The 27,596-nt window shown below is 36.4% G+C and overlaps 1 protein-coding gene and 1 pseudogene across 2 annotated transcripts in view; one reads left to right on the top strand and one right to left on the bottom strand.

The window, feature by feature from the left end:
* TNKS (tankyrase) overlaps positions 1-27,596 on the top strand; it is a 157,025-nt gene that overhangs the window by 87,583 nt on the left and 41,846 nt on the right. For both annotated transcript variants that reach the window (XM_070364361.1, XM_005907917.3), the window contains exons 6-11: positions 12,770-12,864; positions 14,319-14,385; positions 14,683-14,869; positions 18,715-18,836; positions 20,276-20,367; positions 20,459-20,537. In XM_070364361.1, the coding sequence (XP_070220462.1) occupies positions 12,770-12,864; positions 14,319-14,385; positions 14,683-14,869; positions 18,715-18,836; positions 20,276-20,367; positions 20,459-20,537 (642 nt within the window). The remainder of the gene's footprint in view (positions 1-12,769; positions 12,865-14,318; positions 14,386-14,682; positions 14,870-18,714; positions 18,837-20,275; positions 20,368-20,458; positions 20,538-27,596) is intronic.
* On the bottom strand, positions 21,197-21,510 carry LOC102277075 (large ribosomal subunit protein P1 pseudogene; annotated as a pseudogene).

Genomic DNA, 27,596 nt, shown 5'->3' with positions numbered 1-27,596 from the left:
TTTTTTTTTTTTTTTTTTATGTTTCTTTCTTTTTTTTTTAAATTTATTTAATTGGAGGCTAATTACTTTACAGTATTGTGGTGGGTTTTGCCATACATTCACATGAATCAGCCATGGGTGTACATGTGTTCCCCATCCTGAACCCCTCCTCCCACCTCCCTCCCCATCCCATCCCTCAGGGTCATCCCAGTGCACCAGCCCTGAGCACCCTGTCTCATGCATCGAACCTAGACTGGTGATCTGTTGCACATATGATAATTTACATGTTTCAATGCTATTCTCTCAAGTCATCCCACCCTCTGAATGACTTTTAACTCTCCACGTGTCCTAGACTTTTAGCTTCAGTTGAGTGTCCAGTCTAGCCTCCAGGTGACACTAACCATCCTAACACCTAGTTCATACCACACAGAGCAGAAGAACCACCCATGTAACCTACCATTTTAGGGATAGTGTGTTATGTACTAGTAGCTAACTGAAATACCCTATGCGAAAATACATCTCAGTGCCTATTATATAACTCAGTGCATATTATCTATTGGGCAAGAAAGTTTGTGTCTCTTATCAGGTGGATTACTGAAAATGGTTCTTTCTTAGCTACTTGAAAGAATAGTGAACATTTTTAAATCAATCACCAAACATTTATTTCTTTTGATATGCTCACTTATTTTATATCTTACAATTTAAGATACTTTCCTCTCAGAATGCAAAAAAAAAAACCACAAACACAAAATTTATGCACATCTTTTTGGTCATGACATTGCAGGAAAAAGCAGAACATTGACGCTAAAAGACCAAGTTTTAAGTTAAAATTATTACTAACTGTATGATCGTGGCAAGTTTTATTATATCTCTTGAGTTCTCAATCTTTTAGCTTAAGAAATGATGGGTTTGGGCCTCATGAACTCAGATTTACCTTTCAGCTCTAACATCTTAAGATTTTTATGTGTTTTGTTGTTTTTCATCAGAGTTAATAATACAGATTTGGATTATATAAGAGTCAGTAAGAGTCAGTAGTGTTACATAAGATAAAACACACCTGATATCTAGAATAAAGTTTACATACAGCATTTTTCACCTTTAAGAAAGTCTTAGTGTTATCTGAGGACACATGTGTAGATCCCTGTGGCTTTCAGTGGCCTTTATCATCCTCCTCTGTTCTTGCCAAATCTTGGTTTAGAAAAGGTCAGAGCATTTTTTAATTTCCAGCTTTTCTGGCTCATAGTTTAGATGTTGCTTGGGATTATAGGAAGGTCAAAGTGCAGTTAAGTCTGCATGAGGGAACTCTTCAAATACTTAAATTATGTACCTAATCAAATCACTTCTTTAAAGTACATCTTACTGAGTAGTGCGTGTGATACTGTAAGGCAGAAATCACTGAGAGCAAGTGTTCTTGCCTGCTGGTGTTGGGATATACTGTATAAAATCTTTATGCTTGTTTATATTCATTTTATAACAATAAAGGCTTGAAAATGCCTTCTTTATTTTTCATTAGGGAATCACTTCTACTAAAACAGTCTCTATTTTGTCTACCATGACATCTCTACTGGTGAGGGTAATTAGTACCCATGCCAACCATGTTTTGTTTCTCTCTTTGAGAAAAAAATTTTTAGTAGAAAGGGGTATGTGTAAAAAAGCAGGTGGTAAAACTTAGGAGTTCAGTTTAGCTCAGCTTAGCCACCCTCTTCTGAACTTTGGTTTCTCCTATATGCTCGCATTAAGTCACTAAGCTGTGTTTGACTCTGCAGCCCCGTGGACTGGAGCCCACTAGGATCCTCCATCCTTGGCATTTCCCAGGCAAGAATACCAGAGTGGGTTGCCATTTCTTTCTGCAGAGGATCTCCAGGGATCAAACCCGCATCTCCTGCATTGGCAGGCAGGTTCTCTACCAGTTAGCCACCAGGGAAGCCCCTGGTTTCTCCTATACTCATATCCAAAAGACCCAAGTTTCCTGCAGTTTTCCGTATAGACAAGTTGAGGGATAAAAAAAGGAGTGAGTATGAAATCATTTTGCTATGAGTATGATTCATTATTAAAATTCAATTTAGAAGCGAAATTACAAACGTGACACTTCAGTATAGCCTTGTAAGAATCTAAAGTGATTCCTCTGTCTTTCCAAATGAACCAAACTTTATAGGGTAGGTTAAATTACACCTGCAGCAGTAGCTTGAAAAACATCCATCTGGCAGAGTGTTAAGGGAATAGGAGATTAGGAAGAAACACAGAAGGTCACTCTAATGCTATTCCTAGTTCCTCAGTAGTGGAATTGTCAGTGGTGTTATTTACATATAATTATTTATCAATTATTACATGGTAAAGATATTTTAAAATAGTTCTCTGATGATTATGATTGGTTATGATCTCTTTGGCCTAAACTGTTTATTTAATATCACTTGAAATAGAGTATTCCCCCATCAGCTCTTAAATCCTTTTAAGTGAAGGGTGAACCTTAGTCTGTGAAAAGGCTTCCTTAGTTACAAAGAAAGTCTGATTTCAGAAACTCTTCTGGCCTAATGAGAAGCAGCAAAAAGTGGAGAGTTCATTATGGATTGAAGAACCTTGATATTATCTGTAGCTTTGGATTGGTATTATGAGAAAGAGTTGTTTGGCCATCATATAAAAACAATGTAAGCCATTCATTGTGTACCACCATCTGGTGCCTCAGTTAGCTTGGGCTACCATACCATAGACTAGGTGGTTTAAATAACAAAAGTTTATTTCTCCCAGTTCTGGAGGCTAGGAAATCCAAGATCAAAGTGCCAGCTTGGTCATTTTCTGAGGAGGGGATCTCTTCCTGACTTGTGGAGGGCTGCCTTCTTGCCAAGAGAGAAAAAGAATTCTTGGCTGTCTCTTTATAAGGGCACAAAATCCCATCTGGAGGGCTTTTACCCTCATGACCTCATCTACCCTGATTATCTCCTGGAAGTCCTATCTTCTGTCTCCTGGAATATCCCGTCACAGTGAGGGCTGGGGCTTCAACATATAATCCGGAAGGGGGACCCAAACATTCACCTGGTTATTTTTGTATGCTGCCTTTTTTTTAAAGTATAATAATTGCTCATGAAATCTCCACACACACACAAAAGCATATTCATCCATTCCCTCACTTCCTCAATTAATTTAGAATTATAAAAGGAAATTTCTAAAAGTATTAAGAATCTAAATAATATTCTTTTTTAAGAGAAGACTATTTTCAGTGACTAATAAAATGTCCTTCTCTGCTACAAATGGCATCAAGAGTAAAACTTAAAAACACTATAAATACCATTCATATTTACCCAAATACATATTTGGGTAATCAAGTTAGTAAATTTGGAAATCAACTAAATATTAAATACTTTATATGTTGATTTTTTCCTTTTGTAAAGATATTTTTATTTTTCAATAGTAACATGATAATCCCCTACTCTGAATACCATAAAAATGCCCTTTAAAGTTATCTCCTAGATTCTGAGAGGGCGCAATACCCTTAGAGTTGAGTAAGGGCAAGGAATCACTTCTTTTGTTAAGAAGTCCTACATTTTTAGGGAACCCTCCTACACCGTTGGTGGCTATGTAAATTGGTGCTGCCACTGTGGAGAGTGGAGCTTGGAAGTCTTGGGCAGGGAATACCTACTTGGGCAAGAAATAGAGCTGGAAATCTCCGCACCTGGCTGCCTCTGGCTGCTGAATTCATATGTGCAAACTCAGAAATAACAGGACTTGATCACTGAAGGAACTTTGAGATGACACTATGTCTCCCAAGTCCTGAAGCTCTGGAGACACTAAAATCAGCTAAAGGAATTTCTCATTCTCACAGTTTATATTTTAAATGACTCCCCAAGGATCTAAGGTGAAATGATTTCCCCATAAATAATCTTTAAATGAAACTCGGTGGACTCGTTTCCTTGTACTTACAGAATAAGGCATCTGTCTGTTGAACTTTAGTTAGAATTTTTGATGTTTAGATTTGAAAACCTTAGATTGTAAATATTAATTATAAAAAGGAGTTCAGGTGAGATTCGAATAGTCCAAAAACTTTTCTTTTGAAAAGTATAAAACATTAGGCTACTGTCAGACCACGCAACCTGATTTCCATAAAGTCTGCCAGCTGTTTCTCATTAAACAATGCAAAATTAACATTGTACCCCCTGAAACTGCTAAACATTCTTTTTTCTTTCCCATACAAACCCTGTGAGAGGATGCTAGGAACTCATTTTCATGCATACATTTCAATTCTTCTGCTGGTTCTGCGGCTGGTAAAGAGAAACACAAATTTCTGGCTGTTGAAGAATCCCCTTGGAGTTTCCACAATGATAATGTTAAGTTAAAATTTAATTAAGTTGGCATTCAGAGCTTTGCCCTCACAAAGATTACCCCAAGGATTACCTGCTCTTTCTTGTCTGTTCATTTCCTTTCCCCTGTCCGATAGTCCTTTATAGTCTTACTTTAAAAAATAAACTTTTACTATTAAGGCAATTGAAGTATAGAAGTTTTATGTTATTAGTTATTTCATAAATTCTACAAATTTTCAAATGCCTTAGGTTCCTTCCTAAAGATAACTACATATGTTACTTTGGAAAGGCGTTCTCTTTGAGGCTGTAAAATATCAATCATTATTCTACCTCGTTGAACTTTATTTGGAAGAGGACTTAAATGGCAGCTAGTCCAGCCTCCCAGTACAGTGTTGGAAGCTTCCCTCCAATAACTCTGATAGGTTGTCATCTCACTCTACTTGATCTGGCTCAACAGATCATCTCTGGATTTAGCACCAAACTTACAATTTCACACTTTAAGGAGAGATATTGACCCAGTCAGAAGAAGCACTGGAATCAACTGGAGGGATTTAGTTCAGGAAGAGACCAAATGACCATCCATTAGAGATACGTAGAAAAATCCAGCACTAGGAAAGAAGCAGATAAATTATCTTCTTTAATTTCAGTATTCTGTTATTCTTCCATGTCCTCTGATGCTTATTCTGAATCACTTCTTTTGTTAAGAAGTCCTACATTTCTAGGGAGCCCTCCTACACTGTTGGTGCAGTGTAAATAGGTGCAGCCACTATGGAGAACAGTATGGAGGTTTCTAAAAAAAAATAAAGTTACCAAGTGATCCAGTAATCTTTCTCCTGGGCATGTATCCAGAAAAAGATGAAAACTCTTAAGTCAAAAAGATATATACACTCCAGTGTTCACAGCAGCACTGTTTACAATAGCCAGAACATGAAAACAACCTAAGTGTCTATCAACAGGTGAATGGATAAAGAAGACATGATGTACATATACAATGGAATATTACTCAGCCATAAAAAAAAGAATGAAATAATGCCATTTGCAGCAACACACATGGACCTAGAGATTATCTTTTACTTCTTAAGCAAAGGAAGACAAAGACAAATATCATATGATATCTAAAATGAACTTATTTACAAAACAGTCTAACAGATATAGAAAACAAACTCTTGGTTACCAAAGGGGAAAAGGAAGGGGAGATATAAATTAGGAATTTGGGATTAATAGATACACACTACTATGTATAAAGTAGATGAACAGCGAGAACCTACTGTGTATCACAGGGAACTGTATTCAATATCTTATAATAACCTATAATGGAAAAGTATATATATATATATATGAATCACTTTGCCATATGCCTGAAAATAACACAACAGTACTTCAGTTTTTTTAAAAAAAGAAGTCCTACATTTCTGGGGCACTCATCCAATAGTATGGCACACTCTCAATATTGATAGGGTCTGATTTGAATGCTGAGTTGAGTCAGAACTACCAAAGTGATCCCTGCCCACCAACAGCAGTTTCCCCTCTCTCTCAGCCATACTCATTCATTTCTGAACATCCTCTCCAGAATCTGAGTGTCAGAACCCAGCCAAAGGAAAGGAAGGAAGGCAGAGTGAGAGTTCTGAAGTCAGACTTCCCTGCATTTGATCTGACTCTGCTATTAGCTTGCCATATTAATCCCCATGTTTCTTAGTTTCCTTATCTGTTGTGTGGAGATAATAGTCTCTAGACCTGGTAGTGGTTATGTAAAGTAAGCAATTAATACATATAAGGCACTTTAGTACATAGAAAGTACCCAGTAGATTTTAGCTATTATTTTAACAAAATACTTTGTATTTCAAAGTGTTTTTATATCTTCTATTTCATTTTCACCAGAAAATAACACAGTAAAGAAGCCAGTACTATTATTACTCTCTTATTTCAGAGATTGAGACTTACAAACATTAGTAGGTTAAATGCTCCTAGGTTGTAGGAATAGTATGTCTTACTAATGAAAAGTAATAGTCTTGATGTAGTCCACTGTGATGGGACTGTAGCTATTATTAGGTGCATGAGCTCTAGGCACTTTGCTTTAGAGAACTGCTGACCAAGTGTCCCAGCACCAAAGAAAAAGACTCATAATGGGAAAGAAAACATTATTATTAGAAGATCTAATAATGTGTGGTCTGTAGAAAAAAGAAAAGTTAAAGGAGATACTGGGGAAAGAACTGAATTAAGGTATCTTTTTAAAGTCTTATTTCTACTTTGGTTCATCAGTTTTCATTCTGCAGATAGTTTTTCTCTTTTAAATTATTTTTATAATAGCTCAAGAGTTGAGAAGCTACAAGGAAACTTGTTATTGTTATGATACTATGTAAAATATCTATTCTAAAGACAGGTGTCAGTGATGAGATATAGTTATTCCCATGGACTCATGCCCGTATTGATTCTCTGGCTTTTAATTTGGTTTGATGCTGATTTAAGTTTCACTGTCTCAAAGAACTTCTTAGCTATACCTCACACTCTATGCCTAAAGGAAATTTAATAAGCTCTGATTATGCATTTATTATATCTTCCTGAGAGTTTTATATTAATGGCTGATACAGTATTTTATTTGTAGAAGGGGCACACTGATCTGTCTTAACCAATGGTAAGTTTGAATGAGATATGTTTTGTTAAGATAGCCAGAGCAGAGATGGAGCATTTATAAATGTCCATTTATAAGGTGTTAGTCACTCAGTCATGTCCTATTCTTTGCGACCCCATGGACTGTAACCTGCCAGGCTCCTCTATCCATGGGATTCTCCAGGTAGGAGTACTGGGGTGGGTTGCTATTTCCTTCTGTTTATAAGATCCAACCAGTCCATTCTAAAGGAGATCAGTCCTGATGCTAAAGCTGAAACTCCAATACTTTGGCCACCTCATGCGAAGAGTTGACTCATTGGAAAAGACTCTGATGCTGGGAGGGGTTGGGGGCAGGAGGAGAAGGGGACGACAGAGGATGAGACGGCTGGATGGCATCACTGACTTGATGGATGTGAGTTTGAGTGAACTCTGGGAGATGGTGATGGACAGGGAGGCCTGGTGTGCTGCGATTCATGGGGTCGCAAAGAGTCGGACACGACTGAGCAACTGAACTGAACTGACAAGGTGATAGTTATTAAATAATTATAGCACAGGACTTCCCTGGTGGCTCAGATGGTAAAGCGTCTGTCTACAATGTGGGACACCCGGGTTCGATCCCTGGGTCAGGAAGATCCCCTGGAGAAGGAAATGGCAATCCACTCCAGTACTATTGCATGGAAAATCCCATGGACAGAGGAGCCTGGTAGGCTACAGTCCATGGGGTCGCGAAGAGTCCGACACGACTGAGCGACTTCACTTTCACTTTACACAGTGGAAATACTATACAAAGAATAAGATGGACCTATATGTACTAGTATTTTTAAGAGAAAAAAAAAAGCCAATTCAGAAGAATATTGTGTAATCTGTGTGTGACAAGTGAAAGTGTTAGTCCCTCAGTTGTGTACAACTTTGTGACCCTGTGGACTTAGCCTGCCAGGCTCCTCTGTCCATGGAATTCTCCAGGCAAGAGTACTAGAGTGGGTTGCCATACCCTTCCCTGGAGGATATTTCCAATTCAGGGATCAAACCCAGGTCTCCTGCATTGCAGGCAGATTCGTTCCCATCTGAGCATTTCCCACCAGGGAAGCCTTGTGTGACAAAAGCAACAGCACAAAGAACTCAGAGGAAAACAAACATGCCTTCATATAACATAGAAAAATATCTCAGATGATACAACTATAAGTAGTGCCTATCTTTAGGAAAGGAGTTTGTTGGATAAAGAATGGCAACCCACTCCAGTATTCTTGCCTGGAGAATCCCAGGGATGGAGGAGCCTAATGGGCTGCCATCTATGGGGTCACACAGAGTCAGACACGACTGAAGTGACTTAGCAGCAGCAGCAGTAAGTCTTACCTCATCGCAAATGCATGTGTGCCCTTGGCGCACACACTCAGAGACACACACGCTATTTTCTGACTTGAGACAGGTCCAGAATCCAAGAGTCATTCAGCTTGAAGTCTGCCTAGAGTTGGATTATCAACCATCCCAGTTTGCCTGGGGTGAATGGGTTTCCTGAGACTAGGAATGGCCTGAGCAAACCAAGATGAATTGATTACCCTAGCCTGAAAAATCCCAGAGGATTTCATCTAGGTCAAAATGAAAATCTTAATGAAAACCGAAATACACTATACATCATGAAGTTAGGCAACTCTCTGTTGACTTACATCATGGCTTCGCAATTGTGGTTTTGTTCTTTCTTAGGAATGCTTCATACATCACACAGGCCTGTGTTGAAACGTGGTATAAATCTTTTACACAAATTCAAAGTCATATTCACCAAGCTGGATTATATGTATCCCCTCTTCTCTTTCACTAATGTAAATCAAAAGCAAACTATAACTTTCATTTCATTACTAGCATGAAGCACTGTGTTAAGCCTTCAAACATAAAATTAAAATACACTCCTCATTCTCAACAAGCTCACAGTGGATTAGAGGAGACAGACACATAAATATCAATGTTTAACTGTGTTATTTTGTGACAAGTGTTAAAGTATAAGATAGTGGCACACAGTTTTAGAACCAGTCTTTAGCAGTCTTTTAAGTGAATACTTTTTGTTGCCATTAACAGCCATAGGAAATTCTGCAACTAGAAAAGAAGTGTGGGTACCTAGGTGTCCTGGATACCAAGGAGAAAAACATTTCAATAAGGAATAAATGATCACCTGTGTCAGATGATGCAAATAGGTGAAGTAAGATGACGGCTGAGAAATGACGATTAGGAAATAACTTCTAAGTGTGCAAGATACTCAATAAGGTGATAATAAGTAATAACCACCATTTGTTGAGCTTTTTCTGTGTGATACTGTATTAGGCGCTTATTTATATAGTTAACTTTAATCCATAAGATAGTCTTACATGGTAGGAATTATAATTCTCATTTTATAGATATTAGAAGCCAACTCAGACATTAAGAAACTAGTCCAAAGCCACATAGCTTGTAAATTTTGTAAAAGAGACATGCAAACCCCAAACTTAAAAGTCTCTGCTCATCATTTCTTCTTACTGTGCTGCCTGCACTTCTGTTACAAAGTTGTGTCCACAGTTTTTTATATACTTTTCATTTAAAATGTTTTACATTTTTACAGTGTTGTTTTGTTTTCTGCCGTACAACAATGCAAGTCAGCCGTAATTATCATCCAAAATTTTATAACAGAATGGTTGTTGTTCCTGTTTTAGCTATGCATGTATAAAGTTTAGGATAAATTAATGCATTATTGTGTGCTTCAAATCTGTATCATAAGAAGCAAAGATAAATATACATATATGTTTCTTTTTTCTCTTATGGCCTGATTCCAAGAAGAAAACTTTGAATTATGGGATTTAAGTAAGGATTCTTTTTTGAATAAACATTTTACAATATAAAAATAGTAGTAATAGCCAATCTCTTACAGCAGAATAGTATTAAGATAGGTTTTTTGATAGAGCTATTATGTTTGCAGTTGTTTCATATTTTATCACTCTACATGTTTGACTTTTAAAGTATTCACAGCAAAAAAGTCCGTTTTAAAAGTAAATCTGAGATACGCAAACTGACAGATTGCTGTGCTGTCCTGTCCACAGCGATGCCTTAAATGTTTGATTCTTGTGTTTACTGATTTACAGCCACCACAAAATTATCAAGCACCATGTGTGAGTACATGGGTCTGCTTTTTCTTTCTCCCAAAACCAAAATTATACTCTGTTAATTATCCTAGCATTTAGAAAATTACTCTTACCGTTGTTTTGCCATTTGGTAGTTGAGGTATAAAGTTGACACTATGTGGTAACCATTCACTAAATTTAGTCCTGCACCATGTGATTTTAATTGCTTTGCATCGGAAGATAGCATTTAGTATATAATGTTTAGTTGTAAATTTTTTTCTAGAGGAAAAACCCCTGGGCTCAGTAGTAGAAGCTTGTTCAAATCACCCTTTGTTCTCAATTTGTACTTTTTCTTTTTGCTTTATACCATTTCCTCAGATTTACTGCACGCATTTCACAGACTTTTATGCGCCTTCCAATGATACTATTTAGTTTGCATAATTAGCATCCACAGTAGAATGACTGCTGGGAAAGTTTCATCCAGCGTGTTCAGCACTCACTGCCTACGAATTCATCTGCTCCTGTAGCTCATCTGTCTCTGCCTAGATGCTGCTGTCATTTTGCTAACTGACACTGTCATTCTCTCTCTCCTAGATTAGTCCTGCAGGCTTCTATTCAGGTCTTGCTGCCGTCAGATTTGCCCTCCCAGTCCAGTCTATTGAGTAACTAGAGTGATCTTTCCAAAACTCCATTCTCAGCCCCATTACCGCCAGGGTATCATATGGGCACTTCAAACTCAATAAACCCGAACTTCGCATTCTTTCCCTTTGGGTTCCCTTCCCATCTCCCCTCTATCCCTCCCTCCCTTCTTTTCTTCTTAAAAGCAAGCTTCAAAAGCAGTCTAACATCTGTATAAGGAGAGAATGGTGAGAGAGAAGGCAGAAAAATATTTGAAGAAATAATAGCTGAAAGTTTTTCAGATTTGGTGAATACTATACATAATAGATCCAAGAAACTCAGCCAGCCCCAGGCACTCACATATACCAAAAAAAGAAGAAAAAGGCTGTACCAGGGTACATCACGAATCAAATTGCTTAATGTCTCTTAATGATAAAGAGAAATTATGAATGTGTCCAGAGGAAAAACCACATGTACACAGGAATAAAGATAGAATGTAGGCGGATTTCTAGTCTCAAAGAGTATAAGCCAGAAGATAGTGAAACGACATCTTTAAAATGTTAAAGGAATGGGAAAATAAGTCCTGAAAATAACTTGATAGTCCTTGGAGGTATTTGCAATAACATTTGACATGTGTCTGAAGGCAGAAACTTGGACAGGCTTGTTGTTTGATGATTCAGAAATTTTAATCATCTATTTTCATATGGCATTTTACATTTTAAAGGTGTTTAAATATGGGAGAAAACTTTGCACACTGTTTTGAAATAGCCAAGAGGAGTGGTTTTATCTCCATTTTGCAGGTGAGAAAGCTAAGCTGGTAGTTAACATGATGTTTACAGTTCTGTAAGACCCAGGACTGTGATCAGGTTTCCTGACTTCCTATTCAGGACCTTCTTCTATCTACCCGACCTCGTTATTAGCTATGTTTTGCTCAAGAATAATTCCTAAAGTTAGAGACTGTCAGAATAAATAAAATGTATGGGGTGCCTTGAAAGCAGTAATAGGTAATACAGTAGTTAGTAATTCTTTTGTATCTTGACAAAATATGTGAAGAAAATAAAATGAAAATCTTTTAAAATCCCACTGCTTATGAGAAGCCATTGCAGTATTTAAACTTGAAGTGAATGACTAGAGGTAGGGAAATTGCTATGATTGTGGAGAAACTTTTAATTAAAATAATGTTATTTCTGATTTTTTTTAAAGGTAAGAAGTTTGATTATTTTTCATTTTCATATTATATGTGAGCAGAGAACCTTTTGATAACGGGTCAAATTAAAATGTGACAAATTTGTTGAAGAGAAACTTTATTTTCCTCTTGTATTTATACTGCATATAAATTAAATACCATCTTGGCATATTTCATTGCATATCCTACTAAGGTAGGAAGTTAGTTTTGACCCATTGCTAGCAGCAGTCTGGTGGGATGAATACAGTCCGTTATCTTGTTTTGTTTTTTTTTTTACACTAGAATTTCTTCAGATATTCTTTAGAGATGTTTTTCAGCTTTTCCTATTACGGAGGAATTCTGAAAGCTAGCTCTTTATAATAGAATTGGGATTTAAAAGTTAGAATTTGAATGGTGGACAAGGCATAAGTAGGATAAAGAAGAATATTTCCAGTTATGGGGAATATGAACTCTGACATCCCAGAACAGTTGGAATGGTCCTTGATGTAAAGAAACTAAGAAATAATGTAGAGTAGATAGAGTAGGGCATGATAACTGAAGGCTTTAAAAAAACCACCAGGAGAAATAGGTGAATGACATGAAGTTACAGGGCTTCCCTGGTGGCTCAGAGGTAGAGAGTCCTCCTGCCAATGCAGGAGATGCAGATTCAGTCCTTGAGTCTGAAAGATCCCCTGGAGAAGAAAATGGCAACACGCTCCAGTATTCTTGCCTGGGAAATCCCATGGACAGAGGAACCCGGCGGGCTACAGTCGGGGTTGCAAAAAAAATCAGACATGACTTAGTGACTATAAACAGCAACAACAACTGAAATTAGAATTTACTTCTGAGATGAGTGAATTGTCTCTTATCCAATTAAGAAAGATGAATTTGTGCACTTCACCTCAGTATTTTCTGTATGTGTTAACACTCACTGCCTTTAAAGAAATACAGATTAAATGCCAAAATAAGAATTATTTACCTTTATTTTACCTGATATTTTACCTTTGTTTCTTTTTCTTTTCTAGTCAACTCCTTTACATCTAGCAGCAGGCTACAACCGAGTTCGGATCGTTCAGCTTCTTCTCCAGCATGGTGCTGATGTGCATGCAAAAGACAAAGGGTACGTGTATCTGCTTATTTTCTTGAATGGTGTCACTCATGGGTCATTTATTACACTTGGTGTTCAACATCTGATACACCAAAGTTTTTGAGCACTGGGCAGAGTCTTACATCCCGTTGTTTTATGGCTTGTACAGCATTTTGAGAACGTTCACAGTGATTTGACTTATTTTCATATTCCTACTAATTAAGGATTCGTCTCATAACAATTTTGTAAATTAGTTTAATTTTACTGTATTCTATTATTTGCAGTCAAAATTTCTCTCAATTGCAATTACTATTTTTCAACTCTTAAGTTGTACTTCAGAAAGATAGATGAATCAAAAATTCTGATAACCCAGTAATATGACTATTCTATTTATCAGATATGAAAGGATCATCTTTTATTAATAAGCTAAAATCTTAAGTATACAGTATTTTAATGTTTTTCCTGATGAAGTCTTGACCATCTAAACTGAGAAAACCTTAAAGATACTTATGAAGATTGATGTGAAAGAGAGGTGTCTGGGAACCAAAAAAAGCAGTATGTCATTTATTTTATAAACAGGTGAATTTTGGAAAACTTTGTACCAGTCTCCTAGCTAATCTCCAGGGACGTGGAAATTGGATCTGTTAGCCTATACATTGGGCTAACACTTCTCCTTATGCCACTTTAATATCTAAAAGATAATTACCTGACTGCCCCTGTGATGTAGATTCCTATTACAGTCGTGATGGGTAGCGTAAAGGAAAGAAGCTCCAGAGAAGGCTGTCTTTCACTTTGCCCCTCTCCACATGAGGAAACAGAGACAAGAAGAAAGAGCTGAGTACTTGAGACAGTTCTCAGAAGGGGAGTCTATCATTTCAAATCTGCTGTTTTCGGTGCTCTGTTTCTCCCTTGCCTGCCCCGTTCTCTGCGCCATATGTACGTGGTGTTCCCATAGTATAGGGCACACATGCCTGATGCTCTTGTACACCTCTGCAATCCTTGTGCATGTCTGAAAGCAAATGGGTGAACCATAGGTGAGTCCTCAAGAGAAGTACACCCCCAACAAGAGGGTTCTTAATTTGTGCAGAGTGACATTTGGGTATGCAAGCTATAATAATTTAGATATTGAATTCTTGTGTTGGAAATCACCATGAAAGTAAAATAATATGGTAGGAATATTTCAGTTCACCATCAGTTAACATTTATTTTCTGTAAATACTTAACATATAAAGCAGGCAGTTTGTAATTAGTACATGCATTCTACCTTTACTTAAAAGCTTTTCTACTTGGTTCCTTAATGATTGACATAAAATAACATAAGTAACGAAAGGTTGGACATTAGTTATGCTTTGTATTCTCTTATTACTTTAAAATATTTTGAATATAATTGTATTGGAATTTGTTAGATTTTTGTTTCTTAGCATTTCTTGGATGAATGACTAAGTTGTTGGACATTACAGTGTCTTAGTTTGCTTTTTTCTGTTTAGCGGACTTGTGCCTCTTCATAATGCGTGTTCATATGGACATTATGAAGTCACAGAACTGCTACTAAAGGTAAGAAGAATTAAAGATATTGAATATTGTTTGCCTTTAATTTGTTATGAGTTTACTCATGGGGATTTTTTACCAAGCTTTTTAAGAGAACAAAATTGTTGTGGGTTTTTTTTTTAATATTCACTGTTGCCTTGAAATGTTTAAAGTATTCAGCTTATTTTAAACTGTATTTTAAATGCTGAAATTAAAACAGTTGTTGACATTTCAGAGTTATAACTGAAATTTACAGTGAAATGAATGTTGTATTTGATTCAGTGAAATGATTGCTGACCATTAACTTTTCTTTTCTCAATTCAGCACGGAGCTTGTGTTAATGCTATGGATCTGTGGCAGTTTACCCCGCTTCACGAGGCCGCTTCCAAGAATCGCGTAGAGGTCTGCTCTCTGTTACTTAGCCATGGTGCTGATCCCACTCTAGTCAACTGCCACGGCAAAAGCGCAGTAGACATGGCTCCAACCCCTGAGCTCCGGGAGAGATTGACTTGTATGTATTTATATCCTAAAATCAACACTGCTTGTTGTAAATTAGAATATCTTCTTTTTGGTATTAGGGCTGATGTTTTGTCCAACTTAGATAATGGCCTTGTCTTCTTGTATGTAGACTAACTAGTTATTCTCTTTTCTGATTCTTTATGAATTCTGCAGGAATCTTATATATGTACACTATATTATTTTGTGTTTATTCAGCTTAATTCTAATTTATGTGTTCAGGCTCTTTTTTTTTTTTTAAAGACTAGAGAGGATAAGTTCATCAGTAACCATTTATTGAACATTTACTATATGTCAGAAACTGGAAACGTAGATGTATACAAACCAGAAAAAAAAAATCTCTAAGCTCACAGGGCTTATATTCTTACACTGTTGGTAATAAAGATGCTATATAACATCATGGAATGCTCACTGTTGCCCAGACCCTGCAAGTTGCACAGTCATGTTTTTATTTGTGCTATAGCCCAAGCACAATCACTAGTCCAAATTTAAATAAGATAATTTTTACGACTTGGTTGAAGTAATTTTCTCAGATACTGATACATCTTATATTTACATATGCATGTTTTTTATAAACTTTTGTTTTAGAATAGTTTTAGATTTAGAAAACTTACCAATTAATACAGAAAGTTCTCATATGTCTCATACCCAGTTTCCCCCCCATAAACATAATAATATGGTACATTTGTCATAATAATGAACCAGTACCAATACATTATTAACTAAAGGCTGTAACTCTATTCAGATTTCCTTAGTTTTTACCTAAAGTTCTTTTTCTGCTCCAGGATCCCTTTCAGAATTGCTGTTGCTGTTCAGTCACTCAGTCGTATCTGACTCTTTGCGACCCCATGGACTGCAGCACAGCAGGCTTCCCTGTCCTTCACAGGGAAGTCCTTTTTCTGCTCCAGGATCCCATTCAGAATACTGTATTAAATTTAGTTGTCATATCAAATACCAAGATATATTTAATTCTACCTGTAGGCATTTCAGGTTTAAATTAAAGTAGGTGTCACATACCTAATTTTAAATTTGTCCCATAGTTGATACTGTCTTACATCTAGGATGCTAAGAATCAGATAACTGGATTTAAACACCTGAGAAAACCTTTGAACGATCATTTAAGAAAAAGGCATAGTCAAAATGAAAACATCAATGAAGTTTAAACAGAATATAAATTTATGTTAAAACAGGAAGAATTCCTTGCGATTTTGATCTCGTTTAAATGGAAATCCAAACTTATTTTGGTGCCGGAACAGATGACATCCACTAGATTACAGGCCCGCACAAACCAGGTCATCACTGGGCAGATGTCTTGGCAATGAATCCTTGTGGAGTGCATATTTTCTCTCTCCCACTCATATGACTCTTGTCATATGTTATCTTCCATTATATAGTTTATTCTTCTATGTGATGTTCTGTCTCCTCACTTTAGTTTTAAATTCTTAGGAAGATCTTTGGTTTTATTATTGTATCTTCTTAGCACCTGCAGAGTGCCTTATTACCTAATAAAAATGTGTGGATGGCGTTCGTGTTTGGGCTTGTACCCCAACCTAGCACGGTACATTGTGCATGCTATGTGTCCAGCAGGTTTATTGAATTAAATTTAACTTAACTCAAAGTGTATTTATTTTTTAATATCTTTTTCTAATTTCTTTCTTTTAGTTTTATACCCCAGACTTGGCTTTATCCCTGGTCACCAATTGACTTTTTTCCTTACAGTCATTTTGTAAATACAAGTATTGTCATGGGTTTTTACATTGTCTTTCATTGGTCTCTCTGATTCCAGTGTAAACATTAAAATTTAACCAAGATTTCTATAGTTTTGTAAAGGAAAAAGGTTCCCTGATTAGAGTATTTTGCAACCTTCTCAGTATCTTCTTAAATAAGATTCTACTAATGAAGGAAAGCATTTAACAAAGTTGGAACTTTTCTAACCAGTTCTCATCCTCATGCTCACTGCTTTATGCTAGGCAATCACAGTAACAGACTTTATTTCATATGTACTTTATGCTAGGCAATCACAGACTTCATTTTAGGAAAATTATACAGGAAACAGAAAACAACATTTTGATCATACCCATCATTGCAGCATTTTCTCCATACATTTCTTCTACTCTTTCTTGTTGACTTTTTTATTTGTTGTTTTCATGAACCCAGATGAACACAATAGTGTGGGTTCTGCACATACTGGAGTTGAAAATCCTAAAAGTAGCTTTCATTCTTGTTTCAAAAGGCATTTATAAAGAGAAACTTCTAAGGCATTCTATAAATGTTAAGTTTTCAAGGTAATTAGGATTTCTGAAGTTTCAAAGTCATGTACTTCAAGGAATTTGGCAATGATCAAGTACCACTAAACACACAGTTAAACAAAAATGTTTTCCCCCAAACCTGCCATGACTTATTTTATGCATATCAGCATTCATGCAACAATTATTTACTGGCTACCTACTGTATGCCAAACACTGTGGTCAGTGATGGGACCACTGTCACAGATGAAACAGTGCGATAAGCCCTGTGACAGAAGGCTAAAGGCAAGTGCAGAGGCTTTTAGAAGAACGAATCTTAACAGGGAACATCGGAAAGGCTTATCCAGAGTATCTGAACTGAGGCCCTGAGCAACGAGTAGTAGTTAATACGTGTGTGTGCGTGTGTGTGTCTCTGTCTCTCTCTGTCTTATAAGGGAGAAAAGAAAGTGACAAGGGGCCCTCAAAGGAAAGAGAGAAAGGCAAAGAGAAAGAGTTCAATGCCAGGCAGATGCAAAGGCCTGAACATGAGCAGGACTGGAATTATGTAACATATTATGTCACATATCATTTATATCTTTTCAGAACAATTTTCAGCTTTTTGTTAACAAGTAGTCTTATCAAAATATACTCCAGTCTTTTAAAATAAAAAATAAGACTATTTGCTTTTAATAAATGAGAGTAGTGGATTCTTATTCATGTAGTTAATTTAGAACTGCCTTTTAAAAAGTCTTACTTGCTTATATAGATAATAAATATATAACATTAACTGTTCTTTGAAAATTTTTCAGACTCTGGCACTTCCCCCATAAATCAGTTCTCCCTTCCTCTGTGTTAAGATATAATCATTGTTAATATTTTGGTGAATATTTCTCTAAATGTATTTTTTATATCATTAGTTGTATTTAGTTGTGCTGATGGTAAGGAAGTAGTAATCATACCCAAAAAATGGGTCAACCTTCCCTTTCTCATTTGCTACCTGAATTTTCTTTTTAAAATATATACTTTCATGTCCAATATATAGAGAGCTATCGTTTTGTTTACGAGTTAGAAAGTATTCCAGTGTGTGAAAGTGAAGTCACTCAGTTGTGTCCGACTCTTTGCAACCCCGTGGGCTGTAGCCCACCAGGCTCCTCCATCCAAGGGATTTTCCAGGCAAGAATACTAGAGTGGGTTGCCATTTCTTTCTCCAGGGGATCTTCCCAACCCAGGGATCGAACCCAGGTCTCCCGCATTGCAGGCAGATGCTTTAATCTCTCAGCCACCAGGGAAGCCTATTCCAGTGTATAAGTGTTCACAAATTACTTAACTGGTTTCTGTTTGGTGTACATTTAAGTCAACTTGATTTAAAACTTTGCTGGAGTGAGTATCTTTATATGTGTATCTGTATGTGAACGCTGAGTAGAAAATAGTCTTATTTCAGACATTTTCATTAACCTACACCCTCCTCCTCTGCACTTGTATCATTGTTTTGTCATGTTGTGGCTGTCGCTAAAATAGAGGAATATGTAAAATTAATAAGTTTCCTACTTTATAATCATGATAATGATTTTTATAGATTTTAAAGATTTATATGTCACCATTATTTCATTAACAGATGAATTTAAAGGTCACTCTTTGCTACAAGCAGCCAGAGAAGCAGACCTAGCCAAAGTTAAAAAAACACTTGCTCTGGAAATCATTAATTTCAAACAGCCACAGTCTCATGAAACTGCACTGGTAAGATCTTATTGTTAATCCGTTCCTTGGGTCTGTAACAGTAGTGTAAACTCAAAATACAATTTTCATTTCAGAAACCTTAAGGTAACTTTAGTATCTCAAGTGCCAGGAATTTGCATTTTAATATTGGTTGCATTGATTTTTAAATTTGGTTCAGGAGATGATTGCTTTCATGGGTGAGAGAAGAGCCATTTGCTCAACCTTAATTTGAAAATTATTTTTACATTTGCCTTTATCCAACCATATTATAACAAACCTACTTTTTGCTCATGAAATACAAAATGTGATTTTCTCATAGAATCTCCCTTTTCTTGTGGTTGCTAGTTGCTAGATAAAATTTGCTTTCTACAGAAGATTAAATTATTTTCAAAGGTACTTGCCTCATCCTTTTGAGCAATTGTAGTCAAAAGAATTATTATATTCCTTAATGAAATATAGTAAGACTAGGAAATTTTTTGTTCCAGACTGTAAATATTGTTTTTTTTAAACTATTCATCTTCTTTCTGTTAATGTACTTGGAGAAAGATGATTCTGTTTTCTTTGTCAATGATCACATTAAGTTTCAGGTATAGGACTGGTTGGATTACACTTTAATACAGAATTTAAGCATAAGGGATGCCTCTATCACAAACCTCTAAATATGCTTCAGTTAACATTCTTAACTTATATCTGGCACAGAAGGGTCAAACTGTAGGCAATACCTGCTGAAAACAACATTGTAAGAGTTACCAAACCAAAATAGGCCAACTGTATTTGTGGCCCCCATGCAGGGGTTTAGATACATTCAGGCTACACAGTATATGCCAGGACACACTCAAAGCCATGGACTAAACCTGACCTGCTTTTTCAGAGTGTTCATTTTATTCATTAGTACATAGTTTTTTACTTTTTAAATTTTAATACAAATATGAAGTGAAGTTGAACACAAAGGTTGTATAAATAGAGGATAAAACATAAAATTTCTGAGAATACGTCTCTCTCTAAGCTCCTTCAAGTCTCTTACCTTCTTACCTATCCCTGGGCATATGGACTTATTCTCCAATGGTGTTAGGAGTACCTCTGGGGAAGAGCTTGAGAAATACTGACTTTTGTGGCTGACAACCTACTGGAGGACTGGGTAATTCAGTTATGAATTTTTTTAGCTTCGGAGAGGCAGTATTCTGATACCTCAAGTAAATATATACTGGATAATTGCTTATTGGCTAAAGGGAAAGGAATGAAGTCTCTCTAAATGCTCAACTAAGAACATAATTTCACCTTGATTTAAAGGCTTGTGTTTCATACTCGCAGTGTATTTAGGAGGAATTTTGGTCGTCTCCGTAATGTGAAAATATATGTTTTGAGACAGCAGTGTTTTAAATAGTCAGCAGGTGCTTTTCAATTCAGAAATCTACTTTTACACAGTTTATTTTATCCACTGGTTTTTCTTTATGTTACAGCACTGTGCTGTGGCCTCGCTGCATCCCAAACGCAAACAAGTGACAGAATTGTTACTTCGAAAAGGAGCAAATGTTAATGAGAAAAATAAAGAGTAAGTGCAGTCGCAGAAGGCGTTGCTCTGTAGTTAAAGCAATACTGCGGTACAAGTTAAGAGGTGACCTTTTCCTTTCTCCTCTCCGCAGTTTCATGACTCCCCTGCACGTTGCGGCAGAGCGAGCCCACAATGATGTCATGGAAGTTCTGCATAAACACGGAGCAAAGGTAAAAGGCACACCTGAGATAAGGTGCCAGTCTCGGCACTGAGTATCTAGCTGCACTTAAAGATTGTTCCTCTCCTCTCTGATTCTCCTGAAGAAATTAATCTTATAAAGGACTGTTAACATGTGTTTGAATTCACTGATTCTCTTTTAAAGCTGATTTAAATCTGGTTGCTAATAGAGGTAATTCCTGGTGCTTTATGTTGTACTTTACTGTCATTCTTCTCTAAAGCAATAAATGTGGTTAGGGTCTTACCGTTTGAAATGCATTTCAACTTTACACTGTTTTACCTTAATACTGGAATTGATATATTTTGGTAGTCAACATCAATGATGGCTTATCAGAAAATAATTTATGTAAATGATGGGCAAAATATTGCTACTTATTTTAAAGAACATTTGTTCCTTCAAACCAGTAATGGTAATCATTTTTTCACATAACCTCAATAAAAAGAAATAAAATTTTAATAACCATTTTTATTGGCATTGTCTGAGTGACATTATCTGCAACTCCAGGACTCCCATGAATTGCTTGAGGAAATTTTGCTTGAAGGAAACAAGCTGGTTGTTTTTCAGAGGTACTTGAACGTGAAATTTTTTAAATCCGCAACAATTTTTTTTTTTAGCAGCTCAGCTTTTTATTGAATATGTTACTAAAGAGGTTTAGTGAAAAAGACCAAAGCTCATGTTATCATCATACTCTTCAGATTCTTCTCTTTGCTTCTACTTTCTTCTCCTCAGCTGGCAGCAGTGGTGGATGGGGCAGGACCTCCTGCTGGTCCAGCGCCAGCTACCGGAGCAGGTCCACCAGCCCCCGCATTGCAGATGAGGCTCCTGATGTTGACATTGGCCAAAGCCTTTGCAAACAAACCGGCTGCTTTAATGAGGGCATTGATCTTATCCTCTGTGACTGTCACCTCATCGTTGTGCAGAATGAGGGCAGAGTAGATGCAGGCGAGCTCCGAGACGGAGGCCATGGTGCGGTTGGGTGCTCGGTGGGAGCTGCCAGGCGCCGTGCTAGTTGCTGGATGAAGTGAGGGCCTCACCCCAAAATGGCCTTAGCTTCCTCGGAAGACCCAAGCACCTTAGCAGAAACTAAGGAAAGAAAGCAAGAGTGTATATTTTAAAGCAGGGGTCCCCAAAGTATGATATAGACACTCTATGGAACATACAAGAGGAGCCACTGGGTGGAGGGGGAAAATACTAGAATTTTTATTTATTGAAAGAGTAATTTATTAATAACTAGTAATTTATTAACTTATTAAGAACAGAGAAATTAACATCTACTACTATTTCCTACTCCAGGGGATCTTCCCAACTGGGGAATCAAACCTGCGTCTCTTGCACTGGCAGGTGGATTCTTTACCAACTGCGTCACCTGGGAAGCCCTAGTAATTTATTAACTTCTTAAGAACAGAGAAATTAACATCTACTACTATTTCACACACAGATTGATACTGCCATCAATCTGTGTGTGTGTGTGTGTGTGTGTGTGTGTGGTGGATTGACAGGGATACACTCACTCATCTGCTCACATCCAGCACGATGTGACACGTTGCACTTTACATGAATAGATTAATGGGTATTATTTTAAATGGTAGCATCTTGATAAATACCATTGTTGAAAATCAGAGGAAACAACCATGACAATCTTAAAGAAAGGTTTATCTGGCTATTTCATAAATGAGGATTTTTCAGGAATTGACATACTTAGTTGTTTTGCCTTTTTTTTTCTTAATGAAAGTGAGTTCAAAATTTGCTTATAGTTCTATATAGTGACAAATGATTATTACTTGCATGTAGGTACATATTTTTAAAAAGAAACATAATCAGAACCTTAAAGATCAAAGTTACATATTTTAGAGAAATGAATGAGAAAGTAACTGCTTTTTAAAAGGAACTTTTAACAAATGAAGAGGCCATTTTGAAAATCAGTTTTTAGAAAATATCTGCTGTTTTTTGAGTTTCTTGCCAAAAAATGATGTATGTTTATCAACTAGCTTTTATCTGTATAATTTGAAACTGGGCAACAGAATTTTCTAACCTGTTTTAAAGTTGTTGTTTTTTTTTAATTTGTTAGGTAGTTTTTGAACCTATTTATGACATTTTAGTGCAGTATCTTATGATAAGTTTGCAAGAATCAAGAAAGATGCAATTTTGCTAGCAAAATTCAATTAAAGCCTTAACATAGTAAATTACATAAAAAATTAAAAATAAGCATTGTGATTTAGAAGACTTCGCAAGAATGTACTTTTCCCAGTTGCACCACATATCTATGTGAAATCTAGCTGTTATTGAAAATGAACCTAGAATCACACCCTCAAATCTATATCACAGTTTTATAAGATTTTTAAAAATCTTTTAATTGAGCCAAATGACATTTTGTACAACTGATAATTTAAAATTTTTTAAATATTTTATTGTTTCATCTGCTTCACATCCTCTGTAATTTCTCCTTTTATATAAGTTTTATAATATTCATTATACATTAGTTTAGCACTGCTTGGTTATAATTTACAGATGAACATAAATGAATATTGAGAGGGTTCTCAAAACACATTTTTACTCCTGAAGTGCATGATCCAAAAATTAGTATATCCTTGCTTTAAAAGGACCGTTGATGTTTTTAATTAAAGAGGCAGGATGAACCGAATGAAAGGAGCAGTTCTACAGATTTACTACCTGTTTCGAGGGTACAGCTACTGTGTTCTTACATAAATAATGTCTTGTTGCTCTACCAAGCAGAAAATAATAAGCTAAGTGGGCTTTCTGCTACTGTTAAGACCATTGTATGTTTATCATTGACCTATTTTTAAAAATATCTTATGGCATTTATAATGTACTTGAACAACCATGAATAATGCCCTTCATTTTGGGAAAGTATCTATTTGTTGCCTCCCATGAGTCATTTTATTTCATGAAAGTTCAATGAGAAATAACATTATTTTATATAACCTATCCTAGTCAGCATTACTCTAGGTCTGTGGCTCTAAATCTTTTTCTGCCCTTCATGTTCACAGTACATTCTCATCAATAACGTCACAATTCATCAGTCAGGCATGTGTATAATTTTAAACGCCCTGCCAGTGTTGTAGAATGACTTTTAGACTACTATATCTTCCCTAGTCCTCCCACTGTAGTTCAACAAAATTGAGAACTCCTGCTACTAAGCACCTTAAATGGAAAAAAAATTAAGCAGGGCTATGAACCCACAGATACCTATTTCCACCCTCCCATTCATTCATTCCCTGATCCCAAGGCAGACTGCTGTCCCTTAGGGTTGTTTTATCTGGTGACTAGCATTAGTAAAAGCTCACTGTAAAAACCCAATTTAGCTACTGATGGGCCCTAATGTTTGCCTGCCTGGTGTTCTTTCTGGGGAACTTATGGTTTCAATTTGATTTTTGAACAACTCATTTTTTCCATTTGATCTAAAAGCACCTTCCCAACAAGCAAGCCTACCCTTGAATTACATTCAGCTCTCTTATGCTGCTTCTACCCTTCTGCTGTCTTCACCTCCTCACCGTGCTCCCAGTTCTTAAGCTAAGACTAGTAAATCAGAAATGGCAGAGAATTTGGTAGGGAGATCTGATGCCATTAACTAATTTGTCTTACTTAAATAGAACTTGGTAATATAAGCCAAAACATTCTTTTGAGTAAAGCTTGGTAATACAAAGTTTAGGTTCATTGTGCCTGTTAAATTAAGCACATTGTGTACATAACATAAGCAGGTATACTTTTCTGTTTGGAATCTTCCACTTTCTAGTTTTATGACCTTGGACTTAATTTTCCTGAACCTCAGTTGACTCATTAGTAATATATGGGTATTAATATCTCCCCTACAAGTGTGACTGTTGTTTTGTTTTGGTAAAAATTAAATGAGCTTATATATATATATATATGTTATATAGTACCTTGCATACAAACCATACTTTCTTTAATTAGTAGTAAGTATGAGTGTTGTAATTTTTTCCATATTTGTCTTTCTAAACTTATATAATATGTATTTCCCTTCATTATCTAAATTTTATATAAGACATGTGTATAATCACTTTCTAATTTTTGATCCACTAGTTCACCATTGAGATGTAAAATGATAACGATAATGTGCTGGTTTCTATGACAAATACCAGTTTGAAAGTTAATGCAGTTACCAAACTTGAAGCTAATCCTGAATCAGTTTAGTGGCATCAGTAGTGAAGAAGGAAGAGAATGACGAAAGTCATTTGTGAAAGACTGTGAAATACTAAGCTGTGTTACTTGAAAGTGAATTGGGTGCTTGAATAGACTTAGAAAATGGTGGTACAGTTAAGGAAGTAAGAAAGCTATGTGTTGGCAATGATTTTGTACTTGGAGTTAATATGATAGGAGGAATAGAAGGACATTAAATAAAACTAGTAGTTGGGAACACAGCACTGGAGCATGATAGAGAGTTTGGGATTAGAAATATGTATTGGGAAGCCCTTGACATAATGATCACACGCTGTGGGAATGAGGAAGGTTTCAGGTAGAGAATGTGGAGAGATGAGCTGAGAGTCAAGGAAAGAACCTTTGAGGGTTGCTCATCTTTGTGGAACAGTAGTGGGAAGAGGGGGTTTCCCAGGTGGCATAGTGGTAAAGAATCCGCCTGCCACTGCAGGAGACAAAAGAGATGTAGGTTTGATCCCTGCTCGGGAAGATCCCCGAAGAAGGAAATGGCAACCCACTCTTGTATTCTCATCTGAAAAAATTGCATGGACAGAGGAGCCTGGTGGGCTGCAGTACATGGGATCACAAAGAGTTGGACAGGACTGAGCGTGCACACACACACACACACACACACACTTTTGAAGGAGATATTCCAAAGGTATAGAGGTAGAAAATTGTATTAATTAGGGTTTTGGCAATAAATACACACTCAAAGTGGGTAATCTGGGGAATATTTAATAAATTATATACAAAGGTGTGGGCAAGGTTTAGGAAATCAACAGGAATGAGGTAGTACCAGCAGCAAGTGGGAGCCATTGTCATCCCTGGGCCTGAAGGGGCGCAAAAGCGGGGGCTAGCTAGAGAAGACTGCCTGACAGCATCTGTAGCCTTTGATAAGGGTAGACCTCATCCACATTCCTCATTCCGGTCCTGCCCACCACCCTCTGGCCAAATACAACAAAAAGTTAAAGACAAAAAAGCCATTGCTGTCATCTATAGAAGTGATTTTCCCAGGAGACGAAGCAGGGTCAAGGATGATATTATGGGTCTGGAGAGGCAAACAGGCAGGATTCAGTAAAAGGATAGAAGACAAAGGACTAGTAAGGAAATGATGGTTATAAGAAAATGGGGTTATTAACCAACTTATTTGAGAAGTCCACTTTTACAGGAGTAAATGTCTGTATCTTAAAAAAATATGTCTATGAGCCCCCTGCTTTACAAGATTACTGTAAACCCTAAATAAGAGAGACATAAAGACATTCTTTATTATTGTTAATCTACTCTGACATTCTGCATTCTATTGCTACTGCTTTGTCTACTGTCATTATTAAGTAGAACCTAAGCCCCAGTTGCATATGGTATTGTTAGTACCTAGAAACAAAAGGTTTAATTCAGAAGTTCTTTTTCTCATATTTGAAAGCACTACTGTTTTGTCATTAATGAGCATCTGTTAAATGTGTGGAACATGAAGAAATTTTTTTGATGTTCATGTCTCAATTTGACAGATTTATTTATACTGTATGTAAAAAGAAATTGTGTCAATACTAATTGGTGTTTAATGAACTTATTTCTCACATTGAGAGTGATTAAGAATCTTTGCTGTCTTTAGAGAAATGTGTTAGCTTATTATAAGGATTTTATTAATTCTCTTTCAGAGGTGAGTTGATAAGCAGATTCTGTCAGCCCAAAAGTGTTAAAGTGCTTTTAAAAATGTAGATCCCAAGTAGCTTTTATAGTTCAAATAATATCTGAGGTTTGATCATATCAGAATAAAGTCCCAAGGGGCCAGTGTCTCAGAGACATTTTAGTTACCATTCAGTTAGATTAACTGGATATAGATTAGGCAGAAGTAGAAATCTGGCTTATTACTTCTGTGAGATAACCACAGAGTTAATCCCAAAGAAATGATCTGCAGGAGTTATAGCTGAAATTCACAAAAGACAGAACAATAAATTTGGAAATAACTGTTAGTTTCCTTAGCTGCCATTCTCTCTGTATATGTCTCTCTCTTTCTGAGATTGCATGAGTTTCTTTTCTCTGCCAGTCTTTGTTCATCTGTTTCATTCTTCTTTTTATAGACTGTATTTTTCTGTTGTACTTCTCTGTGGCCTGAATATGATCTTCACAGCCCTTACTTTATAAACTTTTGGCTTAGAAATATACCACCTGCATTTGCCATCTCATCTCAGAGATGAGAAAGGGAGCATAAATAAGACTTCAGTTTGTTTAGCACAGCCATGGCATTGGCACCTCGAGTCTAATCAGCTATGCTCCGCAACTTATTTCTCTGACAGTTAGGGCATGTGGGCAGTGTGAGTACCCCTTTAAGAAAGCAAAGAAAATAAGTACCATTAGAATATAATATATCTCTTTTCAGAAAACCTGATTTCTTCTTTTAAAATTCCATGTGGATGTTGAGATTTACAAATAATAATACTCAAGTGTGGCTAGTAAACACTAATCATGTTTCTCAGATTATATTAAAATTTAACTTCCTAGAAAAATTCTATACTCTGCGATGGATTCATAACACATTAAAGGATTAAAAACCTTTGAGTAAAATATTGATCACTGTAGCAGAACTCTAGCTCAGAATTAAATTGGTAGTCATTTTGTTTATTTCATTCCTCATAGGAGATGCTTTGACCTGTGTACATCCTACCATGGATAACAGTGGCCTGTAATAATCTGTAAAAACTTAAATTACACTTTTACTGCAGATAAAGTGAGTCAGTTATTTTCAGTATTAAACAATTCTATCAACACAGGCATGTAGCTTTTTTTCCCTCCAGATTCTGGGGAAAGAAGAATACATGGTTTTTGGTTAGAGAATGTTTCAGTAGTCTCTGTTCATTATACAGAATGGTATATCGAA

This window comes from Bos mutus, chromosome 27 (assembly GCF_027580195.1).
Source record: "Bos mutus isolate GX-2022 chromosome 27, NWIPB_WYAK_1.1, whole genome shotgun sequence".
NCBI classification, from domain to species: Eukaryota; Metazoa; Chordata; class Mammalia; order Artiodactyla; family Bovidae; genus Bos; species Bos mutus.
Note: the sequence above shows the minus strand (reverse complement) of the source record. Positions and strands in the feature narration are given on the sequence as shown.